This window comes from Amphiura filiformis, chromosome 3 (assembly GCF_039555335.1).
Source record: "Amphiura filiformis chromosome 3, Afil_fr2py, whole genome shotgun sequence".
NCBI lineage: Eukaryota > Metazoa > Echinodermata > Ophiuroidea > Amphilepidida > Amphiuridae > Amphiura > Amphiura filiformis.
Window position 1 is genome coordinate 27,505,038 of NC_092630.1, and position 17,266 is coordinate 27,522,303.

General features: G+C 34.8%; 1 protein-coding gene across 1 annotated transcript in view; it reads right to left on the minus strand.

Moving 5' to 3' along the window:
* LOC140147171 (uncharacterized) overlaps positions 1-1,604 on the minus strand; it is a 151,126-nt gene extending 149,522 nt beyond the window's left edge. Inside the window, exon 1 of the mRNA XM_072168951.1 lies at positions 1,448-1,604. Within this exon, the coding sequence (XP_072025052.1) occupies positions 1,448-1,604 (157 nt within the window). The remainder of the gene's footprint in view (positions 1-1,447) is intronic.
* Positions 1,605-17,266: the final 15,662 nt, after the last annotated feature.

A 17,266-nucleotide genomic window follows, 5' to 3' on the forward strand; every position in this document is an offset into this window, starting at 1 on the left:
CTCGATATTTAATTTATCACTTTTGATGAGTAAACTAATTAAAAATCCTTGAGTTATGCTGTATAATAGATTACAGTAGAACACAAGACTACACAAATAGCATTTCACGATGCTCTAATGCAGCTTATAATTATTCCTCAATGTTTTCCAAACTCAGACAAGAATCTAATGTATTAATGTCATTCATCATATGGCTCAAGATTACTACGAATGACATGAATGGCACTTATACTGCAGTAAAGTCCGATAAATCACAGACAATCAGTCGTAAAACATACTGAGTGGATTTTCGCATGTCGAGAAATATTACATGTGTAGCGCAAGTTTGCTCTGGAGATCCAGGGTACAATGCTAACGGTTACATGTTTGATATCTGCTTCTGAGTGACTTCTCATGGAAATATAATTGAATCTCGCCAGACATTGCCGATGAAATGATTGCTTTCTGGTTTTGATCGTAACAAACATTCTTGATTGCTTTTTCTTAACGCTAAAACACAACTTGAGGTCTCTGAAAAAAACAATCAGGCAATCTGTACGGATCAAAACGCATGTCAGGGCGATGTTGTCAATCAGTCCTGGATGAATCAAGGGATATGTAGAGTAATACAAAAATTTTACATAACTGCTCCAAGAGTTTGAGCATGAATAGGTCAATTTGTATGTATAATAGCTCATGTTTGTTCATAAAATACATTGTGTAGTGTGTATGTACAATGTATATGTATGTATGTGTTAAGTAATTCCTTCTATAGACCACTTGACATCATTGTTTATCAACAAAGGCAAGGGATTGGTCTATCGATATGCTTGAACGAACCACTACATTGTACAATGGCTTTCTTGTACTATATGAAGTGTGGTGGGCTCTTTAAAATGCACTGCCCTGAGCAAACTACGATGTGTACGCACATTGCAGGGCAATGAACAATGGAAATTGCCATAATTTACGCGCATACTGCCGGGCAATGACATCACATGTCAAGTGATCCATTACATATAGTCCATATGGTTTCCTCAAGAGAGAGACTGACATCAGTGCATGCTCCAATGCACGTAGTATTAAATCGCTTAGGTTGACATAAAGAAATATCACCAGAATTACATATAGTCTAGTTTTTACCCTAGGCGGTCAAAGGTGGTCAGAAGTAATTCCAACAAAGGACTAATGTCACTCACTCGAGGAAGCCAAATGGCCTATGTGTCCATTAGCCTATCATGTAGTGCCATGTATGGCTCAGAAACACTGAAAAAGATAGACGACAAACAGGCTGCTGACTTTTAAAATGACATACCTAGGGAAAATCATGGGTGTTACCAGATTAGACAAAATCAGGAGCACCATCATCAAAGAAAGTCTAGGTCTGAAGGAGACAATAATTGACAGAGTGACCACAAAGAGACTGAAATACTTTGGCCATGTCAATCGAATGCAACCATCAAGATACCCAAACACCTGAACTCAAATATCCATGGAGACGGATCACATGGAAGACCAGCCAAGAAATGGTCAGATCGTGTAAAGGCAAAGTGTGCAACTGGAAACCTGAGATCCCTGGCTGAAGCTACCAGTCTATCACATGATCGGAGGATCTGGCAAGCCATCCTGAAACAGAAGCCAAAACACATTCCCCAAATGGTGTGGCCAGCTTAGGTCAAGGGTAGCTCAAGGTAGTGCCATCTGCTATACTTGGGTTTTTCTCAACTTTGGTAGTGACATAAAACTACACTTCACTGGTGGCAGTATCAAATCGCAGGTGTAAAGTTAATCGTGCCGAGTGTACACGCATGTTTACAAGGGCAATTGCAAATTTCACTCTACACTTGGACTTGATCCTGGTGATTCTTGTATACCTGGGTACCCACTGGCAAATAAGTTCGGATACCCAGGCACAAAATGACCAAAAAATCCCAGCCTTAGTTTATACACACTTGTACAAGAGTGGTTTGTCCACATGCTTGCAGCGCAACAATGTAAAGGTACTGACGTCACAACCAAAGTCACAAACCGATCTAGGCGCTTGTCTGAACCAGAATCCCCTTCACCAAGTTTCATTTTTTTTACGTGTTCCTTTTTATCACAAGTTTACAATCAAGACTACTAGATGCAAAAGAGGATTATATTATTCCCACTTTCGAATGGCTGACTAGAAATCTAAAACTACTTCTTGCAAATTATCTTTTCTTTGCAGGGCAAAAAACAACAGACTGCTCATTACAGAATATCCTTGAACATTGAATGAAACATGCTGCTTGTATAAGTTTGCACATACATAGCGAATCATTCTCATCTTCATAAGATTGCCAAAACCATTCCCAATACCTTTTTACAGCCCAAAACACAACACAGTGTTTTTTAGGCTAAAAAAGAAGATACACACAGAGCAATTACTACATTATTTTTTCTTCTATTTGGATTTTTAGGGGTACGTCCCCATGGAAAAAATTTAGGGGTGCGTGGCCCTCCGCTTGCACCGCCTATGGTGGTTTGTACAAACCCAATGTGTCTCTGCCAAAGAATTTGTTCTCATCTTTTTCCTTTGTGATGACATGCAAATTTAAATCAAAATTTGCCCAGAAAATTGTCCTCGTTTTGTCTCTCTCCTTTTCATTTCATATCCTGCATTCAAACTTCCACTGACATTCATACTTGAGTTCCTGCCATTATTATCATATTCCTGAAAACTATACAAAATATTGAACAAGTCTGCGGGCAATATCTGCCAATCAATTGCAGTTGCAAAGAGAATTCATTTTGCTCCATCATTTGATGCTGAACTGATCTATATTCAAATCCAATATAATGATTTTGAACCAATCAAAGAAAACCTTGCCTGCCCACAGATGATGAAAATAGCAAATTGCTCTTTTTCCAGTTGTCCTGAAACCATTACAATTAATGTGAAACTGGAAAATAAAAAGATTATTTCGTTGTACCGCAAGTGGAAAAAACATTAATATCCGGCACGGATTTAACTATAAAAGAAGATGAAAAAGAATGTACAGCAGCACTGTATCTATGGTAATCATATTTTGTCCTTGCCTGCCCTGGATTCTTTGCAAATTTCACACAATTTTAGAAGTTCAGAACATCCACATCTACATCTATTTAAACATGAAATACCATCAGACTGGAGTTAAAGAATTTGTGATGAGGGGCGATAGCAAATGACTAATACCATATTCAAATAATTCAATAGACTAGACAGGGGTGATTTTTTTCTGCAAAAAACTTGATAAAAATACCCCATACATTTTTTGAGCCTTACATTCACGGAGAAAAGTGAAGATGAAAATGTAATTTGAAATGCTGCATTGGGATTTGTGACCGTGCGTAATTGTGTCCGGTGTTTTGTTTGTTCTACTTCAGCAAGTGATGACTCTTAAGCACTGGCACTGCATAGCTCAATTTCATCAACATCACTGATACACATTACACATACATGTAGTAGATACCCTTACAACATCTTTTCAAATGACTATTCACACAATCAAGTAGCCTTAAAACCCAAAACTTGGGCATACCCACATAGATCATGGAGCAAAAACCCTTCCAATTATAGAAATCATCAGTTCAAAAATGTGCTGTTTTGGTGTGTGCTTTTGGTTGCTTTAATTTTTGATTGATAAAGAAGTTACAAATGGTGTGGAAAGTAGCAGTCCATTGATTCAACACTTTTTTTATTATGGGATACGCTTTTACTTTTCTCTGTTGACAAGGGCGGTCTTCAACGAACAGCTCTTTTCAGAGCCACCAAAAATTGTACATTAGCAGATAGGTGAGGTCTGCTTGTACACTGTTCACAAGGGGCAGTCTTCAGTGAACGACTCTTTTCAGAGCCATCAGTAGGCAATGGGTGACCTACATGTCTCATACTTAGGTATTTTGTCCTGAAGTCAGAGCTACTCCTGATGAAAGCTTGACAGTTGTCACAGTTCTAAACTTGCCCGATGGCAAACCTGCTAAAAACTTAACTTTTTTAATGTGCATCTGTAAATTTAAACACGTACATCTCATCATATACAAATACATGTAATGTAGACCTGTGCTTTGCAGAAAATTTGACACCACATATTAAAAGTGTGGGTTGGATTTTGGTATTCAAGTACATATCTGTGTGTACCTACAATGTATTAGAAGATAAAACTTGTGCTGTTTTCATTTGGAAATCCCCATTTTGTAAATACTCACCACACTTGTTGATCTGAGGTAAAGAACAAACCAATAGTTTGATGACGTGCTATAAACAAAAGTGCTTTAGTTAGGAGGCTGGCCCCCTCCCTCCATCAGAGCGTGAAATGTTGAAAATTCCAACCCGAAAGCTCAACATTGAGCAATATTATTTATCATTAGTTTTTAATAAATGTAATTAGACTTTTAACCCCCCAAGACAAAAAGACTTTCGTTTATATGATGTCATTAAACTTTTGGTTTGGTCCCTTACTATTAGCACAAATCACATCATAGAACCCAGAAGAGTAAGGAGAAGTCACTAAAACCATGTTTACCAGGATAAGGATGGTTACATTTGTAGTATAACTTACCAGTTTTGATATCATAACATGTCTAATGCACGGTATGATCTAGATCTACATTGTAAAATTGGTTTCAATGATTTCACCTTGCACATATATGGACCAGTTTTTAGTCCGACATTTTTTCATCTGTTGCAACAAACACTGTATGTGCTATTCTTTAGTGCAATTTTTGGTTCTCCCGAGCATTTTTGCTCAAATAGTCACCTTTGCTCGGGATTTATACTAAATAAATCTCGGCATTTTTGTCAATTGCAATGCACCAATTTTGTGTTAGCAGGAAACTCTGCAGTGTTACCCGCGTTTATCACAACAGAAAAATGCATACGAAATGTTGAACTATAATATCGGCGCTAACACATCACACAGTTTAGCATGCATGTCATAGAGGTTATAGTTTGTATCCAAAGAGTATCGACCAAAAATGCTCCTGCACATAACGTTATAATGGTAATTTTGGTTTGTCGCACACGCACATGGAGGGCAAAGAGTGTACCCACCGCATTTTTCGTCAAGAGCCTGATCCTTACAAAGTTTTACGCACTCAATGCAAGCATTTTTGGCACAGTGCAAGCATTTTTGGCATAATGCAAACAACAATGCCCTCCATGAGCGACACGCAAACATGGCGGAGTCGGTACTCTTTGGTTCTACCTCATTGAGGTATACCAGTCGAATGAGTCGATTAATGATAATAAAATTGTGTTAGAGAGAGATCAAAAGAGGAAGCACTTGAATGTTAGTATGGTAATCAATGCATAAAATGAGCTAAATCAGATCCAATTGGGAACATTTTGAAAGAAAAATGTTAAAAGCGTTAGTAGAAACTATTGGAATGGGGTTGGAACACCGCGTTAGTAGAAACTATTGGAATGGGGTTGGAACACTGCGTTAGTAGAAACTATTGGAATGGGGTTGGAACACCATGGATGAGGAAGATGATTAACGATGAAGATGAACAATATTTAATAAAATGACTGCAAACATTTACTCTTGGCAATGACGGGTGACTTCTTCTTCTTGCGACCCCGCCAGGAACTAAATGTCCAGCGCCCTCGTACCCGGTCCCCCATGGCGATTTCACCAGCACAGGCCTGTTGACGACTGCTTTGAAATCATTCAAAGCTTTTCTTTACTGGCCAGTGTGGTATGGAGTGGCGGTATATAGTTGTAGCAGAGATAGTGGTTGGTACACGATGTGGTGGTGATGATGTATCGATAAAACACGCTGATCTTGAAATGGGAGTTTTAGGGTGAACAAACTTTCAGTTCTTGAATGTGCTGCCTATAAAATAAGGGGAAAAGAAACAGGGAAAACAAAAAACAAAAATTTCAAAATCATGCAAGCATGCATCAAAACGAAACGTAAAATTGGTAAAAAATGATCTGATTAAATTAGCATAATAACTCAAATCAGAAGACAGAAAGATTCGAAAAAACGACTGACATGCCTAAACGATCAACTGGAAGCTACAATTTTACAAATTAGTCAATTGATTTGACATCTTAAAACATTTTAAAAAGTCACAATTTGACATTAAATCTATACCACATTCAACGCTGATCAAGCAATAAATAAACCAATTTCAATTGTCTTGGGCAAATCCTAACGATACTTATAACCCATCTGTCGCTACATAGTAAATTTACTGATTCACAAGTGAGCAGTCCCAATTCAGGGTAGCATCAATTGGTACGTTCAAATGGATTTAATTGGTAGTATGCTCGATGTCAGGAGCATGTCACTTCTTGTTTTCTTGCACGGATAAACGTTAATATTCTGTGTCGCAAACTTGATATGCAGCATGAAGATTGTTTGCCTGCGAGGAAACATGGCTCTGAATCAGCCTGGCACAATAAAACTGTAATTCTTGATTTGCATCGAGGGGAATCTAGTTTGAGGGGGAAAAAATAGGTGCCCCAAAAAGAACAAGCGAAATGATATGTAGAGTCATGTGTGTGTATAATAAATATAATTGATCAACAGATGTTAATTTCATGATCATGTAAATAAATATAATATATTTTATTAATCCACCTAAATGTACCCATTGTTAGCATAACCATTTTAACTGTTCCACCAGCAGTCCAGCACTATGAATTTAAAGATCTGAATTCAATGATTCCAATTTACCATCCTTCCCTGTGGTTGAATTGCAATCAACTGTCTATCATAAGTGTAATGGTTGAAAATTTACATGTACTTGGGCAAAAAATAAAAATTACCTTAGAAAGTTCCAAATCCGGGTCAGTTGTTTTTAGTTTATAAAAAAAGTTTTCCACAAAATTAGATAGGAAACCCATGATTTGTTATTTAGGCTTGTTTTAATATGAGGTTTAAACGGTCAAATTATAAACAGGCAAAAAAAATTGATTTGTATACCAAAAAATTGAAGAAAAAAAGGCCACACCCTAGATTTTCAAATTTTTGGGTCGGTCAGTAAAAGAGCATTACTTTTCATATTTAGATTAGATTATATACCAACATCTTAATTTTGGTACTTGTTCCATATTTTCATGACTCATGTGGTATATTCCCATATCACACTCAAAGCCATCCAAGGTGAAAGATGGATTGTTCCATGAGTGAAGTAGAACAATCCCTCTTTCACCAGGTGATTATATATATTTCTGCCATTACACAAATTTAAGACATTAGGCTATAAATGGAACTCGATTGTTAGTTTCCTATTGACCGCCCACATCACTTTTTCAATTTGACCAAAACTTTCATTATTTTCATAAAAAAGTCAATTATCTGAACATTGAAATGGAAATAATCAAAATTGAAACTCTCAAAATGTCTGCCATCCCCTGCTGATCATAATCAGCACCTTTTCTTAGTTGTAGGGGTAGAGGATGTAGTAAATAATGGAAATTTAAGGATTACCTCATCATGTTTCTAGTGATTACAAAAATTGCTCTTTTTTTCATTTTTATGAAAACAAATTCAAATATTTTCTCAATCTGTTACAAAATGTCTGTAAAGATGATCTAAGCATTAATACTGGTTTTGAGATGGTCTTTTATCAACAATATATACTTTGGTACTGGTGGGGTACCTAAATTTGGAGAAAGCTGTTCATAAAATCATTGATTTTGTTGACATAATGGATAATGAAAAGAGACCGAATAATGAATAATGAAATAGCGACCTCGTCCTTTTTTTTTTTTTTTCCAATCGGAAACTAATAATCGAGTTCCATTGGCCTTATTATAACTTTTCTATTTACTCATTTGACAACACAATGTAAGTTTTGGGTTTTTTTTTCTTTTGCTTAGTGAACCTTTATAAATGTGCCCTTATTAAGGGCTGGGGTATGAAACGTTTGGACAGTATTTATTTTGGGACATTAGAGCACATCAGACATATCGAATTGCATTCTGAATACGAAGAATGTCATTCTGATATCAAATAATTTTGAATTTTGAAATTCGCAATTTAATACACATTTTATGGCAAATCATTAAAAATTGATATTTTTGATATTTAACAGTACTTGAAGTAAACTTTATAAATCTGATGATTTATACTTAAAGTGTATGTAGGTGGGATGAAAAGCCGACGATCAATTGAAAATTTGGACCTTTCAGATTGAAGATATGGATTTTTTCCCCAAAACACCAAAAAAAATTAGGTCTTTTTTTTAAAATAATCCATAGCTTCAATATGAAAGGTCAAAATTTTCAATTGACCGTCGGCTTTTTCTCCCTGCTACATACACTTTAAGAATATATCATTAGATTTATATAATTTACTTCGAGGACTGTTATATATCAAAAATTAGAAAAATATCAAATTTTTATAATTTATCATAAAATTTGTACTATATTGTGATTTTCAAAAAATGAAAATTATTTGATATCAGAAAGACATGCTTCATATTCAGAATACAATTCGATAGGTCTGAGGTGCTCTCATGTGCCACAAAAAATACTGTCGAAATGCAATAAATGCTCATTTTAGATCCCTTAAATGCTCTATCCATGTACATGTACATCAACTTTCTCTTTGATCTCCATGATTATAACTTCTTTCTTACACATTATAGTACACTCACCTTCTGAAACATCACACTCAATTGTTTTGCCTTCTTTAAATTCAAATTTATGTTCTTCAAAACATAGACTGAGTGAGACAGTCTGAGATATAAACATCTCAAAAAAAGTAACTAACCCCCCTTAAATAATGGCCATTATTCAAAATGGGGCTATTGTATATTACAAATCTGTAAAATGCGTTGGAAGCAGAATTTATTTCTGCGCATTTTGACACCTCATTTGATACGATAGCCCAAAAATCAATAAAACACTGGTCAGTTTAATGTAGTGAGGTCCAGATTTGAAAGTTTCACTTACATACACATTTTTACAATTTACAAAAACACATTACACAGATTTCCTTCCATTACATTGAATGCAAAATCAATAGAATTTACTGCAACTTTCAAATCTTGGGCTATATTGATTTAAATGTACGCTGTGACGTAAATATTTAATCAATTGCTACAAATGATGTGTCAAAATGTGCAGTAATAAATTCTGCTTCCAACGCATTTTACAGATTTGTAATACAATCACCCGGTTTTGAATAATGTTCATTATTTAAGGGGGGTTAGTTACTTTTTGAGATGTTTATATTCATATCACTTAGTGGATACATGATGTACATTGCATGGTAATTTTTAGAAAAATTCTTCTTTCCAAAGACCATGGTATCACAAGTTAATGGATTGCCCTGTAGGCTGTGACCCATAATGTTCTATATTGAACCAGGTCTCAAAATAATATTGATTTCAAAGACCATGTTGTACTTTGAGCAGGTTTCACAAAAATCAGCTTTCATTTGTATGGCAAACACTGTTTACACCCCAGCTTGGCTACATTTTGTGAAATTTGCCCGTATCCCATCCCCATGTATATTTTTAGCCCTGATTTTTTTTTACCGTCATACATAAACAGGGATTCTAAATTTGGAATTAGTAAAGGTTTTTGTTTTTTTCAGTGCTTATTACATTGCCATAATAATGATAATATTCATTACGGTACAACAATAATGTACAAGAGTACCAAGACAATAATAATTATAAAGTGAATTTGTTATAATTTCTGTCTCCAAAAAATGCCAGGCGTAACTTAGTGCCCTCAACCTGACGAATAGGAAACAGGGTTAGTACACTTACAGCAATATGACCTTTCATTTCGGGGGCATCAGGATAGACTTTTCTTTGCATTTCCTCAACTGACAGTTAGAATTTGTACACAATGTACAATTTAATATTGCGTATTCAACTTTCAAGTATATATACCGTAATTCATATGGTATGTGCACGTAATCTAAGTCTGACAACATAAAATTGAAACATGGTGGATGGGTAATTGAAAAAACACATGTAATTTTCAAGTTATTCTCATAGATCCTATTTTGAAGAATCTTCAAAGGTGAATCCTTTTGCAGAGCTCTCTATATTAGTATTTAAAGCTATACTCGGAGGCAAATACACAACTTTTAAATTGTGCAAGCATAGTTGAATAAAAACCACAATATTTGTTGATTATAATACATTTTAAATCATAATTTACAAAGTTTGTTTTACAATATGGTATTAAACCAATTTTGATGTTGCTATTTAAAGGTAGGTATGGACTATGTGCTGGTTATAATACATCCTGTACACTAGCACTTGTAAATAAACAAAATAGGGAATGATTGCTCGCAAGAGGTACCTGCATATTTTTTTAGGAAAGATTGGATAGTTATTTTAAAACCAAAATATTATTATTATTTGTTGTTAATGTTATCACCATCAATTCAATATATATATTGTCATTTATATAATTACACGTACATGTATGTATAGTGTGTATCCAGCAAACACACAACATTTTACAGAAATTGTTTAAATGTCTGGTTTATGTCATAAAACGTTTAAAATAACATTCAGAAAACACTTTTGGATTTTACTCCAAACGCTCAAAAAATATGTTACAAGTGTTGACAAAATATTTTGCAAAAATGTTTGCCAAAAAAATATTTTGCAATTCAACATAAATGTTGTATTTTTCCATATATCAAACATTTTCATGACATTGACAGACTTTTATACTGGTAACCTGAAATGTTGCTTGGTAGAACCAAGACGTGATTTATAACACATTTATAACATTTTAAAACATTGTTTGCTGGATACGCAGTGTAAACATGTCTTTCTAGAGACGCTGCCTTTTTGGCTGTGCATGCAACATGTTCCGTGCTAGTACCAACATACTGTACATGGCTGTTCAATCTGGGGTTCAATCATACAAATGATTTGGTGTTTGCTATCATACATACGGTCAGTTGCTGTATACATTTTAGTTGCTTGTCCCTGACTGAGGATATGTATCTGTTCTAAACTTTGGTTTTGTTTTCACTTTTGTCTATCCCTGGAATTTGCAGTTGTACTCGTTCAATGATTTGCATGTACTATGTACTAGTAGTAGGCCTACTGCTTTTTATAGTTTACATGTAGTTTCTCTCTACTTGTTTTTGTCTTGTACTATTGTTCCCCACAACAAGTTGGTATACCTACATGTAGCTCCTTAATCTTTCTAGTATAATTCTTTCATGTCTGAATTAAAATGGCCGTACAATTTCCATGGAGTTGATTTTCTGGAACGTATTTGCCAGTTTAACACTTGAAAGCATTTCCCCCAGAAACCAAAACGAAACCGTACCATGATAAAGAGAGCGAATTATATGAACTTTGAATGTACTTTACTGTCCAAGCAAATTATCAGTTATCACCTGTTGACCAATATTAAAACATTTCCCAATCTTCTTTGACGAGATATATTCAGACCAGGCATAGATCCATTTCAGCTTTTCGAAATTGATTCAGGGGAATTCCCTGCAAACATGCATCAACCTAGCTACCTCTCTAGCCAAATCATTGAAAGGAAACCTGCCCTACAAGTTCATGACCCCGTCTTCAACAAGAGCGGAACCAGCTACGACATGCTAGCATGCTAGGCTAGGGCAGGCCAAATGATACAAAGCACTTGACTTGACCATAGTCCATACTACTTACACATCAGCTCATCGACTAACTGTAAAAACCCTGGACTGTCAGTAAAACATCTGTCACGAAAATTGAGTTGAAAATCCTCACAATCTGTGAAGTTTTCCAGTGATATTGTGTCCATGACATAATGATTGAGGTAGCACGGTCCCCCGTACATAATTATATAATAACTTTGTTTACAAAATCTTCAATGTCAAGAGTCAAAAATAGTTGGAAGTTGTTTGAAGACATAAGAATAGATGGCAGTATTTATATTTAGTGGCACCTGAGGCTGAAATCTTAAAAATATTTGAATAGCAGTTAGCAGGTAAAGTCTAGGGCTTTTAGTATTGTCTTTCCTACTAAATCAAGTGTGCACAGACAGTAAACAGACAGCCTAAATGTATGTATGTTCACTCTCATAATTTTGCCATTCCATGATTCCGTACCCGGAAGAGGCCTGACCAATTCTGGCACTGCAGTACATGCAGTAGTGTCAACAACATGTAAACAGGGTAAAGCTTACGAATTCGACAGGTTTCAAGCTTGACTGATAGCAAATGACATCCAGTATCACAATTTTACTCTGTATAACAGCAGATGACAACTTGCACATGTAAAAACAATAACATTTACATCGAAAATAAAGCAGTAAGTTTGGTTAGTGATGACATACACTTACCTGTCTTTTTAATGGACGTGGCCATCTGACATGTTGCGTTGAGATTGACAATGGAAGTGACTCATCATTTGTCGTTTACTGCGATTTCTCACCTCTCCATCAGCTAATTTGGAGCCGATCTTTCGAAGTAGGAACGTCTTCTGACTTGAAATATCGACAGATTTTACTCTGACACTTAGGAATATTCACAATTTTGTTTGTCCCTTACAGCACCATACACACCTGCATCGTACTATACTCGGAAACGGGACCAGAGATGATGTTCATCTGCCGAAAGCCCTGGAAGCCTCTGTTATTATTGGTTAGTTTGTGTCATGTGACCTTCTAGGAATGAGACCTTTGACCGTTTCACTCAATGCATATTCAATCAAATATGAAAATTTACAAAGTTTTGCAATTACAGTCAAAAGATGAAATAAACCATACTTCATCTTCAAGAAAAATAATAATTATACAAACCCAATACCAGCTTGGAAAAGCTTAATTAAAATTAGTAGCTTATTTATTTGTATTTATTTAATTATTTATTTTATCTATAGTTTCCAGAAAATTATAAAATTGTGCAAGGGGAGAAAATAATTTATTTATTAAAAATTCAATTCAATAAAATAAAACAAAACAAAACAAAACAAAATAAAATGAAATAAATTAAAATAAAATGAAATGAAATTTTATATAATGAAATTTTATGAAATGATATAAAATGAAATGAAATGAAATGAAATTTTATGAAATGAAATTTTATGAAATGAAATTAAATTTTATGAAATGAAATGAAATTTTATGAAATGAAATTTTATGAAACTTTTATGAAATGAAATGAAATGAAATGAAATGAAATGAAATGAAATGAAATGAAATGAAATGAAATGAAATGAAATGAAATGAAATGAAATGAAATGAAATGAAATGAAATGAAATGAAATGAAATGAAATGAACAAATGTTTAAGATATTAATCTGTACACATCTGTGGGTTTAATGTTTGTTAGATGAAATGAAAGACGTCAAGATGAAATGAACCCGAAGGGGGTATGTGCCTATCCGGCGGCGTTGCGAAGTAAAGAGGCCTACCGATACCGGTAGAAAACGTTGTTTTAGGGTGGGGTACAAACAAAAAAAGGGGGATCGTTGGGTAGAAAATTTCAAAAAGGGTTCATCGGGTAGAAAAAATTTTTTTATTTAAAATGGAGCAAAATTCTATTTTTGTTCCAAATTTCCCAAATTTACAATACAAATTTGCTGAAATAATTTGAATTTGAAAGTTTCCGCATGATTATTTTTTATGGCATTTTGATGTTACAATTCTAGAAAAAAGGGGGTCATTGGGTAGCCGCCATATGCAAGTGGTTTTTTTTAAAACCGTGGTCTGGTAGGCTATATTCGATTTCAAAAAAGGGAGCACATACCGTTTGAAATGAAATGAAATAAAACAAAATAAAGGAATGTATGATATTAATTTGTAAAAATCTATGTGGTTATGAAATTAAATGAAAGTTGAGAGCCCCCCCCCCGAAATGAAATGAAATGAAACGAAATGAAATGAAATGAAATGAAATGAAATGAAATGAAATGAAATGAAATGAAATGAAAATAAACGAATAAAAAGAATAAAATAAAGAAATGTTTTTAAGATATTAATTTGTACACATCTATTTGTTTTAATGAAATGAAATGAAATGAAATGAAATGAAATGAAATGAAATGAAATGAAATGAAATGAAATGAAATGAAAAAAATGGAAAAAAAATAAACAAATGTTTAAGACATTAATTTGAACACATCTAAAGTGCATTTCGTGATCCACAGCCTCATCCCCCACTTTCTCAAAAAAAGTTGAGATATTTATACCACTGGAAACTTCTGGCTACATAATGTTTATGAACCAAAATTTTCTTGCAGATTAATTCTTTTAGCAGAAATATCGTCAAATTTTACAACAGTGGCCTATATGGAGCAGTGTAATATATACTGCACCAAAAAAGTATCCTTACACTTGGAAAAATAATCACAATTTCAAAACTGAACAATATTGGGGTAAATTTGTTTTTTAATAGATACACTATCTAATCTTACGCATTTTGACAACACATTAAATCCGATGTGATCCCAAGAACCAGAAGTAAAGTTACAAGCAGTTGAATAGACGAATGTCCAGTTTTTTAAAGTGACAAACTGGCCTATATACAAGGCGCAAAAAGATTCCAAAAAAGTGCAACAAAGAGACAACACATTTTCTCCAATGGAGCTTGATGTCAAACAGTTTTTATTTCAGTTTTTACTTCTCTGTACTTTTTACTTCTCTGAACTTTCATTTTATTTGTCAGTTCTTTTGTTTCATTTTTTTTGTTCCTTTTGTTTTAAATTAAAGGCACGCATAAATTAACCATTCACAACTCTCAAACCAGATAGTTGAATAGGCCAGTTTGTCACTTTTAAAACTGGACCTTCTTCTAATCAAATGCTTGTAACGTTGCTTCTTGAAGTCACATTGGATTCAACGGGGTGTCACTATATGTGGCATGTGCCGGATTAGATAGTGCATCTATTAAACCACATTGGAACATATAATATTCATAAAATTTCATACAATTTCATAAAATTTCATTAAACATTTGTTCATTTCATTTCATTTCATTTCATTTCATTTCATTTCATTTCATTTCATTTCATTTCATTTCATTTCATTTCATTTCATTTCATTTCATTTCATTTCATTTCATTTCATTTCATTTCATTTCATTTCATTTCACTTTGTGTAGTCCTAATAGAACTGCATGTTAAATAGCCAAAATTAGCAGTTTCTTTCACTTTAGGGGGGGTGAATTATAGGGTGCTCCGTTTCTATATTACGCTCTAAAATGGTGGGAAAACGTTAGGAACACGTTCAAATAGGCCTATGCAAAATTTCCTCGCTGAGCTCGCATTATCATGATTATATGATAGCAAGACAAATTATGGTTTTAAATTCGGTTTCCCTTTCAAATGTGAGATTAAGTGATAACCTAAAGCCACGATTTCTCCGCAGTGTTACAAAATTTAAATTCCGTGTTACAAATTGGACGATTTCCGTAATTTTCCGTTTTCCAATATAAAGCACTGAAAAGTGAAAACAAATATGTTTTAAAAGTGTATTTTGTGTTACCGTTTACTGTATTATCCCCTCAACATTGCCATCGTATATGGCTAGAATTAATACTAGATCGAAGGGATTATTTAATGGTTGATTAGACCAAAAGGAAGATGCAAATCATAAGTTTTGTAACAATTGATCGGTCTACTGGGCAGGGGAGGGGACTCACTTGCCACCCTGCCATATGGCTAATGTGCTGATGAACAGTGGCGTAGATTTCTTTTTGACATGAGGTTGTTGGAAAAATTTCTTGAAAGAATAAGTTTATGACACAAATGCATGCAAAGCGCACAAAACTGTTGCCATATTGAAGCTAAACTCCACAATGATTTAAAAGTGTATTTTGTGTTACCGTTTACTGTATTTAATGGTTGATTACTACTAAATAATTAATCACTTTTCTTTGATTTATATTGCAAATCAACACAAAAGTTAGACATTTGACACAGTTTTTCACTATTTTGTGGCATTTTCAAATTTCCATGACCAAACCCCGAATTCCGTGAATGTTTCCGTTTTTCCGTAGGAGAAATCTTGGCTTTAGGATACCCCCCCCCCCCCTGTAGGACTACAGTACAATAAGTCATACCTAGAATTTGTTCTCAATTTGAATTTCATACACACTCCAAAAAAAACCTTCTAGAGTACCACAAAAAACAGGCCCATAGGCCTACCAGGATTTATTGGGGGGGGGGGGCTGAGTTGAAAAAGTGGACCTTTTTTTTTCTTCAAAATTTGGACCTTTTTGGACTGGGCGGATTTTGAAAAAGTGGACTTTAAAAATAAATTGACCTTTTTTTTTTTTACTAAAAGGCATAAACCCACCCAGCCCCCCACCACTGGTTACGGGCCTGCACAAAAAGGCTTGGACGATGATTGATTGTTTATCATCCCAAGGGACCGTTCATTATTTATAGGGGAGGGGGGTCGGGGGGATTTCAAAATTGAGTTCATAAAGTTACACAACCCCCTATCAGCAGCATCTAAAATTACATAACCCCCTATTGCTGCCAAAAAATACGTAACCCCCCCCATCGAGAAATACATTTTGCTGGTATACCATGGCCGGATTCACCTTTTGATGGCCCCTGGGCATGGCAACATGATTGCCACCTCTGGCTCTTCGTATAGAAGACACCCTCGCCCCACAATTGTAATCCAAGTTTTTTTCAAAGCTGTGCCCAGAAAATATGCTATTTCAATGCTAAAATTCAAAGAGAGATGTATTGGAGTCACCGAGCCAGGGGGCAAAATATCAAAATCGTCCCACTGATCTGCTACTAAAAGAACATTCCCTGGACAAATGCGCTCGAAGCGCACAGAAAAAAAAGCTAAAATGAACCAAATTGAGGACAATGTGTGGCCTAAAATCATTCCAAAGGATGATGCATATGGCTTTCACAACTTTTGGTTAATTTAGTCCCAGTATTTTGATACAGTATACAAGTTTTATGCTTTTTCCAAGCATCAGAGGAGCTGCCCTAGCACTCATATTTATGATAATTTACATTATAGAATGGGTGGAATTATAACTCTACGCAAATCTACTCACAGAATGGTTTTTTGAGATAAATGCGTGCCTCGCGCGCGCAATTTAACATTTTGATACTTAAAAATGGGGTTAATTTAGGGTCTAAAATAGACCAAAAGGAAGATGCAAATCATAAGTTTTGTAACAATTGATCTGTCTACTGAGCAGGGGAGGGGACTCACTTGCCACCCTGCCATATGGCTAATGTGCTGATGAACAGTGGCGTAGATTTCTTTTTGACATGAGGTTGTTGGAAAAATTTCTTGAAGTAGGCCTATTATGTGAATCCAGCCCCTTTTGGTGAGAGAATAAGTTTAGGCACAAATGCATGCAAAGCGCACAA